Source organism: Amia ocellicauda, chromosome 23 (assembly GCF_036373705.1).
Source record: "Amia ocellicauda isolate fAmiCal2 chromosome 23, fAmiCal2.hap1, whole genome shotgun sequence".
Lineage (NCBI taxonomy): Eukaryota > Metazoa > Chordata > Actinopteri > Amiiformes > Amiidae > Amia > Amia ocellicauda.
Window position 1 is genome coordinate 11181797 of NC_089872.1, and position 20101 is coordinate 11201897.

The window sequence follows — 20101 nt, forward strand, 5'->3', positions numbered from 1 at the left end:
GTCGAATTTAAACTACCGCAGTGTTGCTGAAATGCAGTCTCTTTACATACACTAAATAAACTTTCTAACAGTTCCTAAAAGGGGCATATTCTTATATGTATGGGATTATTATACATGGTATTCTCTTGCTGCATTATTTGTTCCATGCGTTTTCAGCATTATCAAATCTCTATTAGTACACTAAATAAAGTACACAATATGTTACATTGGAATGTTTTTTCTGGGTTTTAACAAGAAGTTTGAAATGTTAGTTAAGAGTGTTTGGTTTCTCCATAATTTCCCCTACTAGTTTGAATGCCTAGTTAGAGTTATATGCCTAGTTATGGTATACTTCTACAAAATACTGAACCATTTGGACATTTTCCCTATGATGCTGTGGAAACTGTACTTAAAAATGTGCCGCATGTGCTGTTTAAGAAAAAGTAATACCATTACCTTTTGGACAGCGTGCTTAAATATATATTTTATTTGTCTCCATGAAAAAAAAATAATAATAATAATTCAACAACAGGGCACATAATTACAGAGTACCTACATAAAACAGAATTGAAGTCTTCAAAGTAATTCCATTGCTTTGAAGAACAGAGCTATAACTTCTAATCGTATTTAAGGAAGTCATTTTCTCACAATGATAGTTGGGGGGGGAACGGGATTTTATTTAAAACATATTTCTTCAAGTCTTATTTAAACAATAGCTCTTTCTTGCTCTGTCACTGTGTTACACTTAAGCACCTGTTTACACTTTCAAGTCTTCTTTGTTTGATTGCATCCATTAAAATTGGCTAGTTACTATGTTTATTCCGCGAGTGCCAACATTCAGCTATGTACTACACACATTGCGTCTGGTATTTTATTTATTTGTTTTTCAAAGAGAAGGTGTTGAGTTGACCCGAAATAACATCTAGTTGATCTTAAGAATTATTTAAAAATCTGATGAAGCAGTTAATGTCTCAAAATGTCTATAATGCATTTAAGTAACAGGTATGGAGAGAGAAGTGTCAAAGCTATTTCTTTGTTTGTTTAAAGGAGATTTTCCATGTTGTATGCAACCAAACCAAGGACATTAAATATATTGCAATCGAAAGAGCTTTTTAAGGTATGGGTTTCACTAATGCTTAGATCAGCTGATACTTGTGTGGGAGGTCTTTTATCAACGTAAAGCGTGAAACAAACAAGATTCCAGCGAGTACAACTGTGCCAATCTGCTTTGTGGCAAACTCCTTGTTTAACATTTATAATTGCCATATGGGAAGGGCAGCTGAAATGGAAGTTGTCCTTATTTTGAATGACCGCCAAATATTTAATTTCTCACCCAAGAGTGCCTGAATATCCTGTGAGGAGTCGGACTGTACGGCACACCTGCAGCATCGCAGCACGATCACTCCTCCCAGGACACAGTCTTCACTGGCCAAGAAGGGAGAACCTGGCGAGAAGAGACAAAACAGGGTCATTAATTGGACCGCACTGGGAAACATGAGTAAGAATGTCAGGAGAAGTTTATACATCTCTGTGATTTCAACTTTTGATACCTCTAATGTGTGTTCTGTGGGACGGATTCCAAGTAAATGTTGGATAACTATACTCTGCATAAGGTCTTACAATCAGCTTTGACACAATGTAAAACATCAGTGGCTACGTGACTTACGGCATGTAGTCACCACTAGTAAACAAAAAAATGTGGTATGCAGTATATAGAAAGAGACTCTCATGGTCTTGATATATAACATGGGTTATATACGTGGGTTCGAGACAGAGGTTTATTTTCTGCTGCAGTGAACATTTTAAAATCACTGCGAAGTTTCTTACGGGATACTTTTGACCTTGGACAACTATTCCAGAAATATGCAAACTTTTAGGACAAGACTCAAGTAATTAATATGACCGTTTATGACCTGAAGAAGGATTCCTTCTGATAATCCTCTGTCGAATGATTGCCATTTTTTTCAGGACCTGAGAGACAATACACGGATGCCAAAGTTCAGCAATTAGCCCTGTTCTTCAGTGGTTACAGTCACAAACATTCAAACAGGTCAAACAAAGCTACAGTTAAACAGTTACCTGAGTACAGTTCTCTATGAAACACAAACCACGTAAAAATACAAAGAGAACAAATGTGGGCAAACGTGCCAAGTTACGGTTTGCATAACTTGCATACAAAGCATTTTTCCTCCTTCTATACCGCTGTTTTTCTTTCTTTAATTGGATAAATACCTTATTTTGGATGGAGAACAGAAAAAATAATATACAGCTAGTATAATATAAATACCACTGGCTGTACCCAGACAGTTTGGATTTTTTAGAAAGTTGCTTGGAATAAAGAAAAGACATGGTATATTACAAATAGATTAAGATTTCTCTACCAGTGTCTGAATACATTAATTTGATATTTAAATAACTTAAGGAACTGCATTTCTAATTATCTCCATTTGGAATACAATTATTTAGATTGCAAAAATATAAAATCATAAATGACTAATGTAAAATGTTACTGACAATTTTAAGTGAGGTCCATTCTAACTACAGTGGCAAATATTGGTATATGGTATTTAGCAATGCTTTCTTCCAAGCTGGTGGTATTCCTTATCCTTCACAACTGAGTAAGCCTTCTTTCTAAATAAACATGGTTTCAAGCTGCTGAAAACAGGAGGTATTCTTCTCTTCATGTCTGTTATTTATTCTCTCCATGTGATTCCATTTTATGTACTGAGGTTTTGCACGCTGATCCCCCACCCCACCTCCCTAACACTCATAATTAAAACAAAAAATATAGTATAACTTGGACCCTGTTAACAGAAAAGTGTTTACACAAAATTGAAAGGACTCTTTAATCTGGGATTCTTAAGCATTTCACAATAATGTTGCATTCTATTGCACCCACACGAAAAATGCCAGCTTCCGCTTTTTTTTTTTGTTATTTATTTTAAAAATATTTTCCATGGTTCCTCCACATCTTAAGCTGTCGTTTGCATTGGTAGCTCACAAAAAGGAAAGAGAGAAATAAAAATAAAAAATAAACCCATCTGCCTTCGGTTTGTCTGTCACCTGCTACTTAAAGAGATACAAATATCCGAGGGAGCCATTCCCTGCTTGGCATTGTGCCCTAGATCCCAGCAGGAGAGCTGATCATTGTAAAGGGGGTTAGGAAGCATCCAGAAGCATCAGCTGCAGAAGACTATGCCGGTCAAACCGTTTTCCTTTTGGAAGACTACCTGACATGACACCGGCCTTCTGCTGGTCAAACTATACGGAAAACACCAGAGGAAACGGAACTCAACTGCCCAGTGTGAGGGGCTGATGGTATTCCATGTCAATGTTTTTTTATACAGATATAAAGCATTTAACATTCTACTATATTAAAAAAAAAAAGAACAGATAGATGGGAGATTTTCAGTTCTCTGTTCTAGGTCTGATTTAACAGGTTACATAACAGGAGGAGAGTCAGTTATAGCCAGACCACAACATCCTCTTTATATTTAACTATACTAAGCTTTATACTGGCTAATGCAAGCTTTGCATCACAGTACAACAGTCTTAATTAACTGGGGAACACAAACTGGTTCATAAAATCCCTCAGACTGTCCTTATTTTACACATGTCCGTGTAAAATCAACCCAAAGGCAACAAAATTTCAAAAAAGCCACAACAAGAAACCACCAATTGTTTCCACACATAACCCATTGCTTTTTTTTTTTCTTCTTCTTTAAGAGAAATCCAAATGGTCACTTATTTTCATAAGCAGGGAAAGAAACTGCCAAGGAGAAAGCCTACAAAAAAAAAAACTGACCACTTCTAAGAAAATAACTTTATATAAGCTGTCAACAGAGTATTTATTTTGTCTGGAATGTCTGTGGCTGTCATTTGTTAAAACAAGAAACTTTCATTAACTTAACACTTGACTGCAATTGATTTGTTAATTTAAAGCCTTTCATTTTTATTTTATTTTCATCTTTTCATTTTCAGTGACTCTAAAGCAAACATTTTCACATGACTTGTAATTGTATTACAGACTAACTTCCAGTTCTTGCAATAATACTAAATAATAATGAATCCCAGAGCCTCATACCAATTAGGTCGTCAAACTGAGAACCTGCTGTTTCATAAACAAACAAGGTGAACAGAAGTACAGGATTATAAGGCCTCAGAACTTACCAATAAACTTATTTTGCATAGTCTCCAGCAGGGCGAGGTGAGCGTCTTCAGACTGCATGGCTGTGGAGCATTCCCTGGCGAGCATGGTGCGGATGAGGTGCTCCCCACAACCTGCACGACAAACACACTCTGATGGGATTCAACACAACAGCTCACTGGAACAGAAACACAGCATAAAAAACCCTCGGCATACAGAAGCAAACATGAGAAGAAAACTCATAGGAAGGACTGAGTGGTAAGTTTACATGTCAAAGAAATAGGAGAATAGAACAACCGAACACACACACACGCACACACATGCACACACACATATATATATAAGGATATGAGTTCAATGGTCTACCGTAAAAAGCACATTAAACTGTGGCTTTAATTGTTCTTTATAAAGTGAAAGAGGTCAGACTCTCCAGCTTCTTTAGTTTTACTTGTTCATTGTTGTTTTCATATAGAATATGTGGGAATTAATTCTCAGTGAATAAAGGTATTTTTATCTTCCCTATCATATGAGTTTGGGTAATGGGTTACTTTCCTCATCCAGTTCACATATTTGAAGAAGTGCACTCACATATATATAGATATACATATAGAAAGTAAGCCGATACCACGCAGTATAATAGACATCTCACAAGAACAAGAAGCTTTTAAGAAACAAAATCTAATCCTTCCCACTAACTTCTTCATTCTCGCTTTTTATGAAGTAGAAGATCAACTCACAGCCCTCTAGGACAGCTTAACCCAAAGAGGTCAAGTGCCATTGGTATCAGAAGTCACTGGGCTTTCTGGAGTTAAATGATGCCATTTTCATCATAAATCAGACACACACCTGTTAATGTGTAGCACAAGGCTACAGTCAACAGGTGTCTGCCTTAAAACGGTTGGATCTCAGGGAAAAACAATGACAATTTGCACAGATCATGTTTCAAGACTCTTTTCTCTCTTTAAAAGACCATGATCAGATGAATCTGAGCGTGTCCGCCAACACAAGATTGTTTCAAGAGATGAGTCTGTAATTTAGAAAAACACCACCATATTTCTCCTATCTTTAGAAAAGTGCTTTAACCATAACTATATGTAAACTTATAAATAATATATTTAAAGACTAAGTGTAGGACACCTTTCATACTTGTCTACCTGAAGCAATCACATAAACCTCTGTTCATAATGAAAGCTTAAGGGGCAGACTGATCCAAGCTTCATCTACAGTATAGCAGGAAAGACATTTCGAAGAGCTAATAAAAACTTGCAACATCTGAAAGTGAAAGATATTATCCATAATGTCAATTTAAGGACTTGCGATAAAATAAGTAGGTGAGATTTCAGTAATAGGTACCAACTGTAATGACTGATTTGACACAGCTTGATGGCTTTAGGAATGTTTATTATATTTTTCCACATTACTAACATCTAAGCCTTGTACTTAAGAAAAAAAGGCATTCCATTTGTATAAATAAGTCCCATGGATGACTATTCTTTCACCACAACACCTATGTTTCATTAAAATCTAGTTTCCAGGATTGGTTTTAAGTGTTAAACCTTGGAGAAGATGTTTTCGATGTATAATTATAGTTGCTGGGTATGGTTTCCATTAAAGACACATGATGCCTCATTGTCCAGCACACTGAAGGCCTGTATCTCTTACCATTCACATATGGCAGGGTTCAGATGAAAACAATAGTTGGCTTGTTGCAGGCAGAAGAGAAAATTAAAGGGACCAAATGCTAGAATCAATCTCTGTCATCCTCTAGCCATACAATTAGAAACTCTCCAAGAGGCATGAGCACAAGCTAATAAGTGTACAAGAATAAAAACAGGTCAATAGTCTGAACAGCACAAACACATGGCAGTTTCTACACATGCCGACAGAAAATGGCATTTGAAGATTGAGTATTAACTATTAATCAGTAAAAACAAGTTGCAAAAATAAAAAGTAAAAGACACCACAATAAATAGTGCCCTGTATAAAATGACACGCATAGTAAACCAAGTTACAAAAAGGCCTAGATTGAAGCAGTTTTAGTTAGGAGTTAGTCATTAAGTAATATTAAGACTTTGAATATTTGTAAAAGGGTTCCAGTTAATTGACTCAGATCTAAAAAAAGATCATAAATAGAAAGAACTTACACATATGAATGTAAAAAGAGGAAACATAAGCTTACTTTTGAATCGAAAGGAAATGTATACAATATATCCAACATGTTATCTCTGACCACCGTGCAACTCTATTCTAGTCCAGCAGGGAAGTTTGCAGAAAATGGTTAATTTTGATTAAAAAAACATATCAAAAACATCAATCAAAACTATAAATAAATCTATACATTAGAGTGTATTTTTAAATATGTGCATGTAAAGTGGTCAGGTCCAGCTGCCCTCAATTGCAGTACTAATAAAAAAAAATAGAGTAACCACACTGTAAGGGTTCTCCAATCTTGTGGGCGTTAGAGTTGACAACCTGAGTAGTTTTATGGCTCCACTGGGGACGTCAATAATAGTCAAAATGTCAAAATAACAGTTTAATCAAAGTTTCAGAAGTTCCCTGTCACCGCATAATAAGCTACTGAACTTGTACTGCTACCGTCTCCTACTGATAATAGCTTGGCTGCATTCCTCATCGAGACGCCTCCAGTGTCTGTATTGAAGCGAGGCTAGACGTATATTATGTAGGTTACAGCGGTAGCACAGCACTTAAAATGTCCTTCTTGAAGAGTAACCTTCTTAAGACAAAGCTTTTTTGGCACCTGTTAAGATCTCTACTGCACTCACAAACAATTTAACTGAACAAAATCAATGCAACTGTTTTCAGACCAATATGAAAATGCAGGCAACTATAGGAAGACAAAACAATTCTGAAGTTTCAGACTGAAATTCTGGGAGGAGAGATTCAGTCTTTTAAAATAGCTATAAGGTATCATTATTTAGTTTTGTACTTTTTGTGGTAAACATCAGGGTTTAAATCCTACTTGCCAAACCAAGGGCTGTAAAATTGTTGAAATCTTTTATATTTTTAGAAAAAGTAAAACATTATGTCCGTTATTATTAATATTATAACTGCTGTTATGTAAAAAAAAAATTATATACAGATACATATATATTATCATATTTAATAGATAAATAATAATAATCACATTATTCTTTATGGTGCCTTTAATAATGCATTGGTGCTAGAAAAAAAAATGATATATAATACTTTATTATATAATTATATAGGTAGGAGGGTTGCAGTTAGATAAGTTAAAACATTTACAAATTTTTCTAAGTAAAAAAAACTTGTGTTTTATTGTAAACTATTTTACGACTCACAGAAAACGAGGTAATGACAATCAGTCACCATCTACACTTATCAAGGAAAGGCAGACACTTCAACACAATAGTGCCAGGTTCACTATCGTCTCTTCCGTTCCATAAAAAGGTTACCAGGATGGGTGGTAGTCCTCAGTACTGTGTTTACAGTAAACTCTCCCAATTGTCACAAGGAAGGGGAGACCATGGGAAAACCACAACGAGTTCACTGGGATTTTAACACAAACCCTACTTCCAATAGCAAAGCCGAGTTAAATGGAGTCATGGGACACACTATGAACGTGTCATGACAAATTTAACAATAGTGCCACTAACTCAAAAATAAAGCTTAAAACAACCACAGCAAAAGAACAACAGAACGCAACCCCATTAGAAACGCCCACAGATTAATGTTTTTTGGCTACGGTGAAGTTAGCACTTGGTGAATCGAAGATGGCAAACGCTCCCTCCTGAGAGGAGTGGGCTCCGCTCAGCGTGTCAGAATGAAAATGATTGTTTTTCTGCTTCTTTTGATGGGGATTCCTTTTAAGTCAGGAAATTGAAAACAGGTGGGCCAGGGAACACACAACCAAACCCGCCGTCCCCATACACGCGTTTCCAATTTTGAAACATGAAAGAAACTCATGTTGAAAGAAGGGACGACTAAATGAAAATCCGTTTGTTTTGTGTGTGCCACATGCAAATGTGGCCTAGGTCCTGACAAAACGACTTAATTTAGTATATACTTCTTTCTTTCTCCCCGCCCCCACATTCCTTCCAAAGCAGCAAGCTTCTGGAAAATTTAAGCAGTGACGACTGAAAGGTTAAAGACAGACAACAAATTCAGGAGGTTATAAATCATCTGAAAGGCAAGTGCCTCTGTAAAGCAGACCAGGGCTTGGGGACATACAGTGATGTTTTAATCAGAGCCATGCCTGCTCAGCCCTGGCTCACAGAAGCAGGTCCACACTCTGTCTCTGCTCTGATCAGACGCATGTTTCTGTCCCAGGCGCATGTCATAAGTGCCCTGCAAGTACTGTGCAGCCCGAGATCAAAACAATGAGGATCGCATGAGTGCTTTCAGCATCGATAAAAGCTCACTCCCTGATATGACAAGACTGATAATGTCAAACTTCAGCATATGGATTGTTGATCACTGCCCAGGAAAAACATAATGAAAGCAACTTGTGTGCTTTGAATCACCTGCATGACTCATACATTTAAAATGATCCGAGATCAGAAATAAGGTGTAAGGGAGGAACAAAGCATTACTCTTAAACTCTAATAAAAATGTGAATAACTTTTTATGTCCACGCCGTCCAAAAGCATGGCTCGCTTTACAAGGTAGCTGGCTGTAAAATTTGCTAAAATAATTTGTACAATAAAATTGCATGCACCCTGTTTTACAGAGTTGCATAAAACATAATGGAAGTATGGTAATGCTTTTGTTTGTTTTCGTTTTTTTGTCAATCCATCTCAACCCAGATCTCAAATGTGGCATCGATGGGGTAATCATGCATGCATAATTACATTTACTATCAGCCACTTAATGATCTCACTGTTTATTGGGAAGCACACGTGCACATGGTAAATGTTGTGGTTTTATTGTTCTTCAAGGAAAGTCAGAAATATTGCAAACTTTTTTTTAATCAGATGTAAGGTCATTACTTGGACATTATCAGGCCAGATCAAAGACTTCCTCGATCAAATTACCGGTGTGTGTTAAGACTTCCATAAGTCACTGGAATAAAATAAAATATGCTTGCACCACTGTAGCATCAATTAAAAAAAAAAAAAAAAAATCTTATTATAATTCAATTTTAGATGCTTTTTTTAGGGGGGGAATTAAATATTTATCAGAAAAACTGCACTTGAGAATTTGAATCCGTATGCAAGTTATTTTTAAATGTGCATACACAGACCCGATTATAGATCAACATGTGATTTCTTTGTTGGTTTCAACAGGCATGGTATGAAGGAAACCATTTTTATTCATGTGACAAGTTAAATTATGTTTGAATGTTCAATTTAGTGGGAAAGTACGCCTCAGGGTTCCGTTTCCGGGAATAAAAAAAAGCAGCAGAAAATCTTATTTAGCTTATAAACTATGTACTCAGTAACCCTACTGGCTTAAAGCAAGAAAGCATATTTGTTTGTAAAGCTGTACATATGTGAAAAGAACCCTTACTCAGCTTCAGGATAAGACAAGGGCCACATTAGTAAACTGCATTTCAAATAAGTGATTGTTATTTGGACTGTGAATGTGGAGTATTGATCAAGCAGCACATAAACAATGAGAATTTAATCCATTCGTCTATCATCTACTGGGATCATTGAACGAACTTGTACAGAAGCAGTTACTCGTGGAGTCATTTACGCACACAGTCGTTAAGATAAAGAAAACAAAAACTGTAGCAAAATGTTCTCTATAACAGACTGTTAATTTTGAATTCTGAAATAGTGGCTCCACACTCAGAAATGGTGTGCTCCCATACCTTCAGCTCTTTCACAATTTGCATGCTTTACAGACAAAGCCAGAGCCCTGCTTTTCTCAGTTTTCATTCACATTCCCTTTGAATTCTCCCAGACAATATTCATCGGCTCAGCTTGCAAAGAAGCTAATCATATTTTCTTTAAACAAAACCATCACAGGGTCACACCACACTGTGTTTAATATTATTTGTTGAAGAAATATTTTCTTTGCATGTGGATCCAAAGACAAATGGGCTGTTTTTTTTCCTGAAATTGAGAGCCATGAGAGCGAACTCTAAAATTCCTAAAATGAAGGATAAGACTGGAAAAAACAAAACTGAAACCACATTAAAAACAATGAACAGCAAAATTCAGACTACTGCTTTGAAAACAGCTATGCAACAGGTGAAATTGCGGACTAAATTTGTATTCTTGCTATTTGTTTTCAAATTCAAAATGAGGTTGGTCGCTCTTTCACATATCTTGACCATCTCTCATCTAAAATAGTCCCAGCACTTTGGCTTTGTGTTGGGCTCAACAACTTCAGCATTTATTAACCAAACTTTAATGTGTAATTCTACACTTACAACAAAAAAAATTTTCATTAATAAAATATGGCTTCAAAATAAATAAATAAATAAATAAATAAAAGAACTAAAGGCAGCTTTACCCAATTACTGATCTGAACTGGAAACTATCTCACTTTTTGCCAGACACGTAAAGATAATTCCGACCGTTAATATCGAGCACATGAACAATCACCACAGCAAGACATCAAAGGCAAGGGTCACGGAGAACGTCTAACCAAGAACATGTCATTTCAGTCCAGTGTAGTCAGAAACTACTAAAGTCACTCTTCTAAAGCAATTCATTAACTGTGGGCTCTTGCTGTTGGCTACCACATGGCACAGTACTCATGTGTCCAGTAAGAAAGTGATTTATTAGAAAAATGTGTGAACTAAAGTCCCAGACTGCCATGCACCATTGACGAGAGAAGTTCCCGCTGATTAATGTATCCTCACAAGGTTTGGATGCTACACAGAGTACATGGTTTGAGTGAAAAGGGGATTCGGAACAGTCAGATCGAATAAATTAGGAAGCATAGCTCAAGTCAAGTGAAACACTACCAGGACTGTTGACGTCAGAGGCATTTGCTCTTCATTTTCAGGTCCTCTTATTTAAACAGCTATGAAATGAGAAGATGCACAAATACCTGAGGTACTCACAGCTGTGGAGTAAGGGTTCAAGTTCCCCATGTTCTCTGCCCAGCAACCACATCCATAGTGAGCTGCCTAAGAGACCAAAACAGTTCACAGTAAAGGGTGAAATGGCAGTTGCCCTTGAGTGAGTTACTGGCTCACCTGTGGATGTCAAAATACAAAATGTGTTCATGAAAACAACACATTTTCAATGCACACAAAAAAACACAGATCCAGGGGTGTGGTATTACCTGACCAACTCGGCCTGGATGCTTCATTGCTAAGCCTCCACTGGAAACAGCTGCGGCCACGTTCCCTTCATGGTCCACCACTATCACCCCCACTGTGTCCAAAGAACCTGAGTCATTCTCCTGCAGGAAAGTCACCCATCAGCTTACTCAGACAGTGGCAAAGACAAACACTGACACACACATCCAAGGACACACTGACACCAGCTTCAAAGCATTTTCTCCTCTCTTTCTAACCCCACAATAAGATTCAGGTAACATTCCCAAGGTTGCACATATTCATTTTATTTATCTTCGCTTCAAATACAATGCTTTTCTTGCTAACTGCGAATCTTTAAACTGTTCAAGAAATTAGGAGCAAAAAGTACACTGAAAGTGCATCACTGAATTCATGTAAAGTAAAAGCCACTAAACAGATATACCTTCAATTCCGAGCAGAAGTAAATTAGTCTGAACTGAGCTTACCTTTCACTGAAATTCCATTACTCAGAAACCTATTAGACTGGAGTAATTGCTTTTGGCTGTTTGTGTTTATACACTCCCAAACAAATTGAGTATTGAGTCATCTCTAGAGTGTCTGGGACTTGAGCAGGACTATGTATAGTTCAGTTCATAAATGCATGTACCTTCTGAAGCATTCATTATTGTCACTGTCACAAAACATACGTATCCGCTTTTGGATTGTATCTGTAAGGGAGCACTTGTTAAAAGTAAAAGTTGGGTTAAAGACAACCAGCAAACCCCGTGACTACCACGGCTCTAAACATCTCCCTTTGTTTGCATTACTCGGCCTTTGAATCAGCCTCATTGCTTTCATACTTCCAAGGGATTACGGATTGATTTGATACATTACCAGCTCTAATCCATCATAATTTTTCTGCAAAGTGTCTCCTTGCCTGTGCAGAAACAAGACTAACCCCAGGGATGAAAGGAATGAGCTACGAAGACAGGCTGAAAGAACTTAGGTGAACAGCAATTGACATTTTACACAGAGTACTACATAAGCATTAGTAAAAGCCACAAGGCATCGGCCATCGAAGAGGGAATGACATTTGAAATCGATGAATTATTCAAGATGCAAAGGATACTCTTTAACTAATATTCGGTCCTGGTTTAGATGCATTTCAAATGTTGCACTTCAGTGACATTTTCTAAATAATGTAAAGTAAGCAAATATTTTAATTTCATAAACAAAAACAAATGACCTTTTATTTAATCCTGAGAGAAACTGAAAAATAAGAGTCCACCTGTATTGCAATGTTAGTGGAAAATCTAAAAGACACAGCTGCACATGTTTTCAATAAGCAGATGAAAAAGAAATGTTTCATAAAAAATATGCTTCAGCTAATTTTGATCTTGGACAGAGTAAAACACTGGAGTCCCCTCCTGCCAATACACAAGGAACAGGTGCTGTGCTTCTGGTTAAAGAAAGACAGACTAATCAGGAAAAAAAAAGTTTTTATATCTTGGCTAACTAAGACGTTCTTAAGGGCAAATCAAAAAAAATATATCGCACAAAAATCAAAAACAGGCAAGCTGTAATCACCATTTATCATGCAATCCTCAGAATAGTCTTTAATAAACTCATTATACAGTTGTGTGCTTTGAAACGCCGTCGTTCACTTTAGACATGGTAATAATAATGATCCAAGCATAAGGCTGAAAGATTGTAAAAAGTGAAACTTTTATAGGAAAAGAAAAAATGAATTTGGCCTGAATATTTTATAAAGCTTCTCGAGATAATTATGTGATTATAATGTGTCTGTATTTTTAAATAAACTGTAATCAATTAAATAATAATACATTCATAAAACATATATACACACTATATATATATATATATATATATATATATATATATATATATATATATATATATATATTCGTTTTCAGATATTTCAAGTCAATTTAAAATCCTTAGCCCCAAATGCTGTTCCATAAACTCCAAGTAAAGGAAAGGGAACTACATATAGATTACATTTTAATGTCTGTAGTTACCAGAGACTTTTCTGTCGTATCCCTCGCGTCCTGTGTACTAATGAAATCCTGACAGAAACTGTTGTTAGGCTGACACCTAAGGCCCCGTCACTTCATCATTGTCACCTTCTGTGATTATCCGCAACTCAATAGGCCATCTTTCCCACTGTTTGATGTTCCCTTATACTACCTACACGGCACAAACACACAAAGTTGGTAGGGCTGGGGGCTGTAAGGGGATTGCGAGGAAGCACTTAACACATGACCCTGGTGACAGACTTAAGAAGGTGAGGACAGCTGAGAGGAAGGGAATGTGGAAATTAAGTGGTGAAAAATGACAAGTGACCAACTTCCTATTTCATCTCCAAAACAAACACGAGGGAGACTATAAACTTCGCTCCGGCTCTATAACTGGAGGTGTGGAACTGTCCACATTCCTGTCTTTAATCCAGTGCTGCCGAAATCTTTCAGAGTTGAGGACACATGGCATGACAGGGGAGACGACAGAGACAGATTGCACTCCTTTTCCCAGGCAAATAAATCCCTCATTAAAAGAAATTATGCACATATACAATTTCCAATCATTGCAATAGAGCAGGAAAGCAAAACATGTCCTTGAGCTATTCTTAAACCAGATACTCTTAGTTAGTCACTGTGCTTACAAATATAAAAAAAATAAAAATATGAATACTGTCTAAAGGATTTCATTAATGTTTCAATGCACTACCAACTTAATACAAAGCAATACTACAATGCTTTTAAGAAACTGCTTAAATATCAAAAAATAAAATCAAGACTTTTGAAAAATTCCAAGAAATCTCCCTAAATTCTTATAGTTCCCCCGCCATGTCCAAGGCAGCTACCATTTGAATAATACTTCCCTCCCACTCTCCCTAAATTTGGGACTAATTCCTACACTTACACATCAATTCCCCATTTCTAAGCCAGCATTTTTTGACACTTCCTTTAATATCTTGAAGACGTGCATCACAGACATGGCCTGGGAAGCCCTGTGTTTGTCTTTCCAGTTGAATAACAGCACTGGTTGAACTTTATCCAGGCTCCTATTATGATTTAATCTCGAAGATTTATAGTTAATAACCCGTGAATGACCTCTGCCTAATTTATAAAAAGCCTCCGCCCATTTGACTGCACTTCATGCTGCAGGACCACACAGATATCTGGGAGAAAGGTAAACCCTGCAGAGAGTGTGACACATCAGGGTTAGCGCCTTTTTGCGAAGCCCTGCTCATTCTATACACATCAATAAACTGAAATTCACAGCAAAATGATCCAGAAGCCCCCGAGTAATGCTAGGGTCTTTGATGTTTAAATTTACCTCTCACCCCCAAAAAGAAAGTAATGTGATTAAGTATGATACGGGTAAGAATTTACATAATAATTTCAAGATGGTGAATGAAAGGGGAACCCATGAAATGAAAAAGAAAATGGGGGGCAAAAAAGATTGATACCCACAATACACTTCAAAGAATACGTCTTCCTCCTGGTGAACCTGTAATTGGCTCGGGAACCCCCCCAAGAGAGATCCATAGATAGAATTAGGAGGGATATAATTCCTCTAAAGGGGCATCAATGCCTAGATTTCTGCCACCACTGTATGATTTCAATGAAATGAAAACCACAGCTAAACAATAATAACATATAATAATAAAATAATGAGAGCTATGACAGTATCTGTAATCTGCTTAATTTTATAAACCACTGAAGAGATGTCAGGGGGAGGGAAAAAAATATCTGAAAAAGCTTAAACGGATCAGCTTGATGGAATATTACACAGTTCAAATGAATGGTGGTATTTCATAACAGACGTGGGTGTCTAAATGAGTATCCACCAAAACCAAATGCACGCGAAACCAGATTTTGTCATTTTCAATGGGCTGGTAAAAATTGGTAGCTATGGGATGTGATAATGGGATGGTAACTGATTATAAAATAATGAGGAAATATATCTAACCCCCAGCGATGCATAACAGAATAATCAAAAGCATACCAGGTTCACACCACAATTATGTCTAAATAATAAATAGTGAGAAAAAGATCAAACTTTACATCCTAGCTTGGTTATTTTACTGTGTTGTACTTTTCTTTTTTAATGTAATTAGCTACAGATTTGTTGGAAATTACATTTTAAAAAATCTCAATGAAGTATAGCAACAAGCATAGGAAAGACTGGAGTGCAGGGAAAAGGCTAATTGAGATCAAAATGCTTTGCTTCATTTAACAAATTCAGGACTAAGCAGTCTTAAGCTTCTTTTCTCCAGAATACTTTTTTTTGAGACTGCAATTGGGCTGTCTGCTTTCTGTGCTATAGCATTTGGCTTTAATTTGAACTATACTGGAGAATTTTGCTTTTCGGAATAAAAAGCTGATGTCGTTTTATTTCAGAACTCATACTTGATAAAAACATCAAGTTCAAATTACTGTTAGCTGTAGGAAACGGCTGGCATTTTCAAACTGAGCACACATTCTCAGCATGTGACCATCTCTGACAGTACTGTTTTCTTACATATAACAGGTTTTACTGTAGTGTATTGGGTTTTCAAACATCTAGAGACTTCCTGCCGGTGGATTGCAGTCAAGCTGTTGTTCTTGTTAAATATACCGGCACTCAGCTTTGTGTAAGGATGCCACCAAGTGACTCAAGCAGGTATCCCTCCTTTCACTCACAAAAGCCTGGCTCTGTGGTCAGGAGCGCTTGAGTGTGTGGTAATGGGACAGATAGCTTGGGTCTTAAAGTACCACCTTGAAACAGAAAATACCTTTGCAGGAACATTTTCAAAACCATTCCAAAGCGGATCACAATAGCTATAAACCACCACAGGGATTATTCGCCTGGATAGCTGTTTATTTCCAATTCATTCGGTTTTTCTGCAATTATAAATAATGAAGCCTTTCCGCCCACGTAACTACTGGTCACCGTCCTGCGGTTTGTTTCTCGTGTGCATCTGGCAGGGATACGTTAGACTGAGGACTCCACAGATGTGTGCTTTTATCTTAAAATGTAAAGATGAAGCTGTGTTCAAGGTTAATTTAATGCACACATATGTATATCTATCTAAATGGCAATTGGCTGGACATACAGAAAAACAAAATGGACAAAGAAAGCTATTTAATGGATACCAAGGCCTAGAAGATGACCACATAAAAGATGGGCAGATTAAATAAAAGTTTTCAGGCGTGACACGGAAAAGAGAAGCTGAAGATCGAAGCAAGTGGAAACATCTTGGAGGGGCCTTTACCCAGCAGTGGATCAATACAGGCTGATGGTGAAATAAAATACTAAAACTTATAGTTAAACTTCGCTATACACATTTTTCATATTCTTGATTGAGCAACCACCTGTACTTTGTCATTAATATCTATACACACACACATTTGTAACAAAAAATGTGTGCAAGTGTAAAGCTAGAAATCACAGTGATTTTTATATTTTACACACTTTAATAGGCCTACATAGTTATTTGCAGCCAAAACAGAATTAGAAATATTAAACCATTCAGTAACTGTAGCAAAATATTTTTAACATCAGCTGAAATTAATGGCGATGAATGAAATGATAAAGTCTCCAATTGATTATGTAGGTTTTAATCGCACAATTGGCTTTTCATTAATTTAACATCTTTAAAACTTCAACCATTCATCATTCAGGTATGCAAGGATCAACAGTCGAACAGTACAGAAACTCCCAATGCGAAGGGGCAAGTCAATTTCACAGTTTAGCCTATCTAACTGTATTCACTATAATTCTAACAAGAATCTATCAGTCACTTTTACTCACAGAACAACTATTGTCATTATGTAATACAAAATAAAAAAACAGTATAAAAAGAAACAGTATTTTTCCCCAAGCATTTTTGCAGCCACTGTAATTTGACAGCCAAAATAGAAGTTACTAACGTTTTCACTTGATTGTCTTCTTTTCTTTGTCTGTATGAATTCTGTTTCGACCTTCTCTGCCAACTCCATCTTCCTCTTGTTCCTCTTATATGCTGACAAACTAAACTCTACATGAGACAAAGAAAGACATTTCGGTATGGCATAAAGAGCATTTGTGACTTTTTTCCCTCCACCATGTTAAAAAAAGGTTTAGGTGGGTTTAACGACACAGTGGTGCTCTGCATTGTTGTGCATTTTAAACAAAGAGTTTGCATAAAACCAATCTTGAATAGCTCTGATTGTATGTAATGGCTCTGGCAAGCTTGGGGTACAATGGGATTCCACACCAAGCCCAACTGTCAGGGCTTATGCAGGTGAGAAGGGAGGCAGGACACAGAGAGCAAACGTGGGGTGGTTTTATTGATTTTGACCCATTGAGTATGTTTTCAGTTTCATGGACAGAAAATTGTGTGACCAAATAGTCAAATTCCGAACTGGAGTGTAAAATAAGGACATAACTCCGGTCATGCTAAACTTTTTTTATTTTATATGGAAGCAATTATGTATTATATATTTAAAGGACTAGATATTTCATAGTATATGCCAAACTGCCATCATACAAGTAGGACATTTTCATCTGATGATAGGAGACGACATGGACTCCTCACTTTCTCCATCAAAACAATATGGGGAAGCAATAAAAAAGGCAAACAGTATTAGGGTATATTGTCAAAAGTGTAGAATTGAGAACAAGGGCAGTAATGTTGAGACTGTACAATGCACTAGTTACTGCTCATCTGGATACTGTGTACAGAAAGATATCGCTGCTCTAGAGGCAGTTCAGAGGAGAGCAACCAGACTTATTCCAGGTCCGAAGGGAATGTCCTACTGAGAGACTGAGGGAACTGAACCTTTTCACCCTGGAACAGAGGAGACTACGTGGGGACTTGATCCAAGTCTTCAAAATCATGAAAGGCATCGACCACATCAAACCAGAGGAGCTTTTCAAGATCAGCAGGGACACACGCACCCGGGGACACAAATGGAAATTGGGCTTCAAGGCATTCAAGACAGAAAACAGGAGACGCTTCTTTACACAGAGTTGTCATAATCTGGAACAAACTCCCCAGCGATGTGGTAGAAGCTGAAAGTTTGGGAACATTTAAAAATAGACTGGATAGGATCCTTGGATCACTTAATTATTAATGGACACCAAACGAGCACGTCCAAGACTGTAGTGCTAGTTTACTCTAGAGTAGGTCTCAACTAAGGGAATACTGGAGGCTCTGTACTTTGTACAAAATGTGGTACAACAAAGAGGCATGTGAGCCTTTATAGCAGTCAAAGACAGCAAATGGGCTGTGTTGCAATAACTGATCTGGACTGTTTCAAACTTCAAATGGTTACCCAACAAAAGCTAATGAGCAATACGCTACACAACATCAATAGGGCCCCTCTCACTTAATGAGGTTTTGCATCAAAAAATTCCACTTTGAGTAAAAACGTGAGTGTATGAACCAGATCGAAGGGAGAAAAAAGAAACCCAAAAAATAATGTCATCATTGTTTACAGCCCTATTTATTTTGCTCATGTCAAATCTTTTAATCAAAGAAAATGCTGAAATAAACCTAATATAATTTAGCCATTTAAAAGATTAAATGGAATGCAACCAAGCCTTATAAAAACAATACAGCAAATTATTTTTGCAGTGAAGGAAGAAAATTGCTAGATAAGTAAACAACTTTATTGCTTCTGAAACATTAATTTAATTCCAAAGCAAGTTCAATGAAATTGTAAATCTTCATGGTGGAGTCTGATTAGTTAGTGCTGCCATGTGTAGATGTGTGCTGAACAGACTGTACTCTATATGTTAGGACAAAAAACATTTAAGTCTAATACATAGTAGGGGATATTTGACATTCCTTCTTCTTTTTGTGGAATATAACATCCGCTGTCATCCTTCATAAGTCTTTATCCAAAATAGCAGGAATAAATTATAGGCCAATATCTTGAATCGCATGCTATAAATAATTTGTGAAGAATGCCAAAAATACTTTTCATTTAATTTGTGTATGTAGACAACTTTAAAAACAATGATCTTTTTGTACATATATAAGAAGGAACTTATACAGCCGCAGTCATACATTTGTTGAATTTGTAGCTTTATTCCCAATCATGAATACATCACTATTTTAATTTGATATAAAAAGAAGAGGATGAATGATCACAAAATGCAAGGTAATCCCAGCTGTGTAAATGCTTCAAATAGATACCATGTTTTTTAAGAATGGAATGGACAGATAGATATTTCTCTATTTAACACAACCCTCACACTGACCAAAGACGACAAGCAAACACATACAGGTGTGCTCTGCATCAGGGCTGGGGTCATTTCCAGTTTTTCCATTCCAGTTCTGTTTGGAAATCCTTTTTCCATTCAATTCCAATCCCAGTAGAGCCTATTATGTCAACGGCAAGAAATTGGTATTGGAATGTTTCTGAAAAACGGAACTGCAATTGAAAAAGTGGAATTGACCTCAACTCTGCTTTACAGCATTCATTGATTTGATCGATTCTTTTAACATTACATCATGACAACTGAGACCCTAGAGTGTAGCTATCAATCAGAGGACTGGCATTGCTGCTACGGATGCCACCCAACCACACAGGTGACAAAAACTACCGAGATACAGTTCGACAAGGCACAGAAGAGGCAGCGTATGCATGAGTTCACCTTATGAGAAACATTAATATATTAATCTCTCATAATGCATAGCATTATTTTGCTGTGAGAACAGATTCAAAGAGAAACTATAAATAAAACCAAAACTGCTGCACACTATAAATGACAGCGCCAATACTTTGCTTTTGATTTTGAAATTC

The 20101-nt window shown here is 36.8% G+C and overlaps 1 protein-coding gene across 4 annotated transcripts in view; it reads right to left on the reverse strand.

Annotated features, from left to right (window-relative positions):
- The window catches only part of tasp1 (taspase, threonine aspartase, 1), a 39163-nt gene that overhangs the window by 12699 nt on the left and 6363 nt on the right, over positions 1 to 20101 (reverse strand). For 2 of the 4 annotated variants that reach the window (XM_066696640.1, XM_066696639.1), the window contains exons 8-12: positions 17240 to 17346; positions 11348 to 11467; positions 11111 to 11189; positions 4150 to 4260; positions 1313 to 1423 (exon numbers count right to left, since the gene is read on the reverse strand). In XM_066696640.1, coding sequence (XP_066552737.1) covers positions 1313 to 1423; positions 4150 to 4260; positions 11111 to 11189; positions 11348 to 11467; positions 17240 to 17346 — 528 coding nt within the window. The other 2 variants (XM_066696642.1, XM_066696641.1) reach the window with 2 other exon arrangements.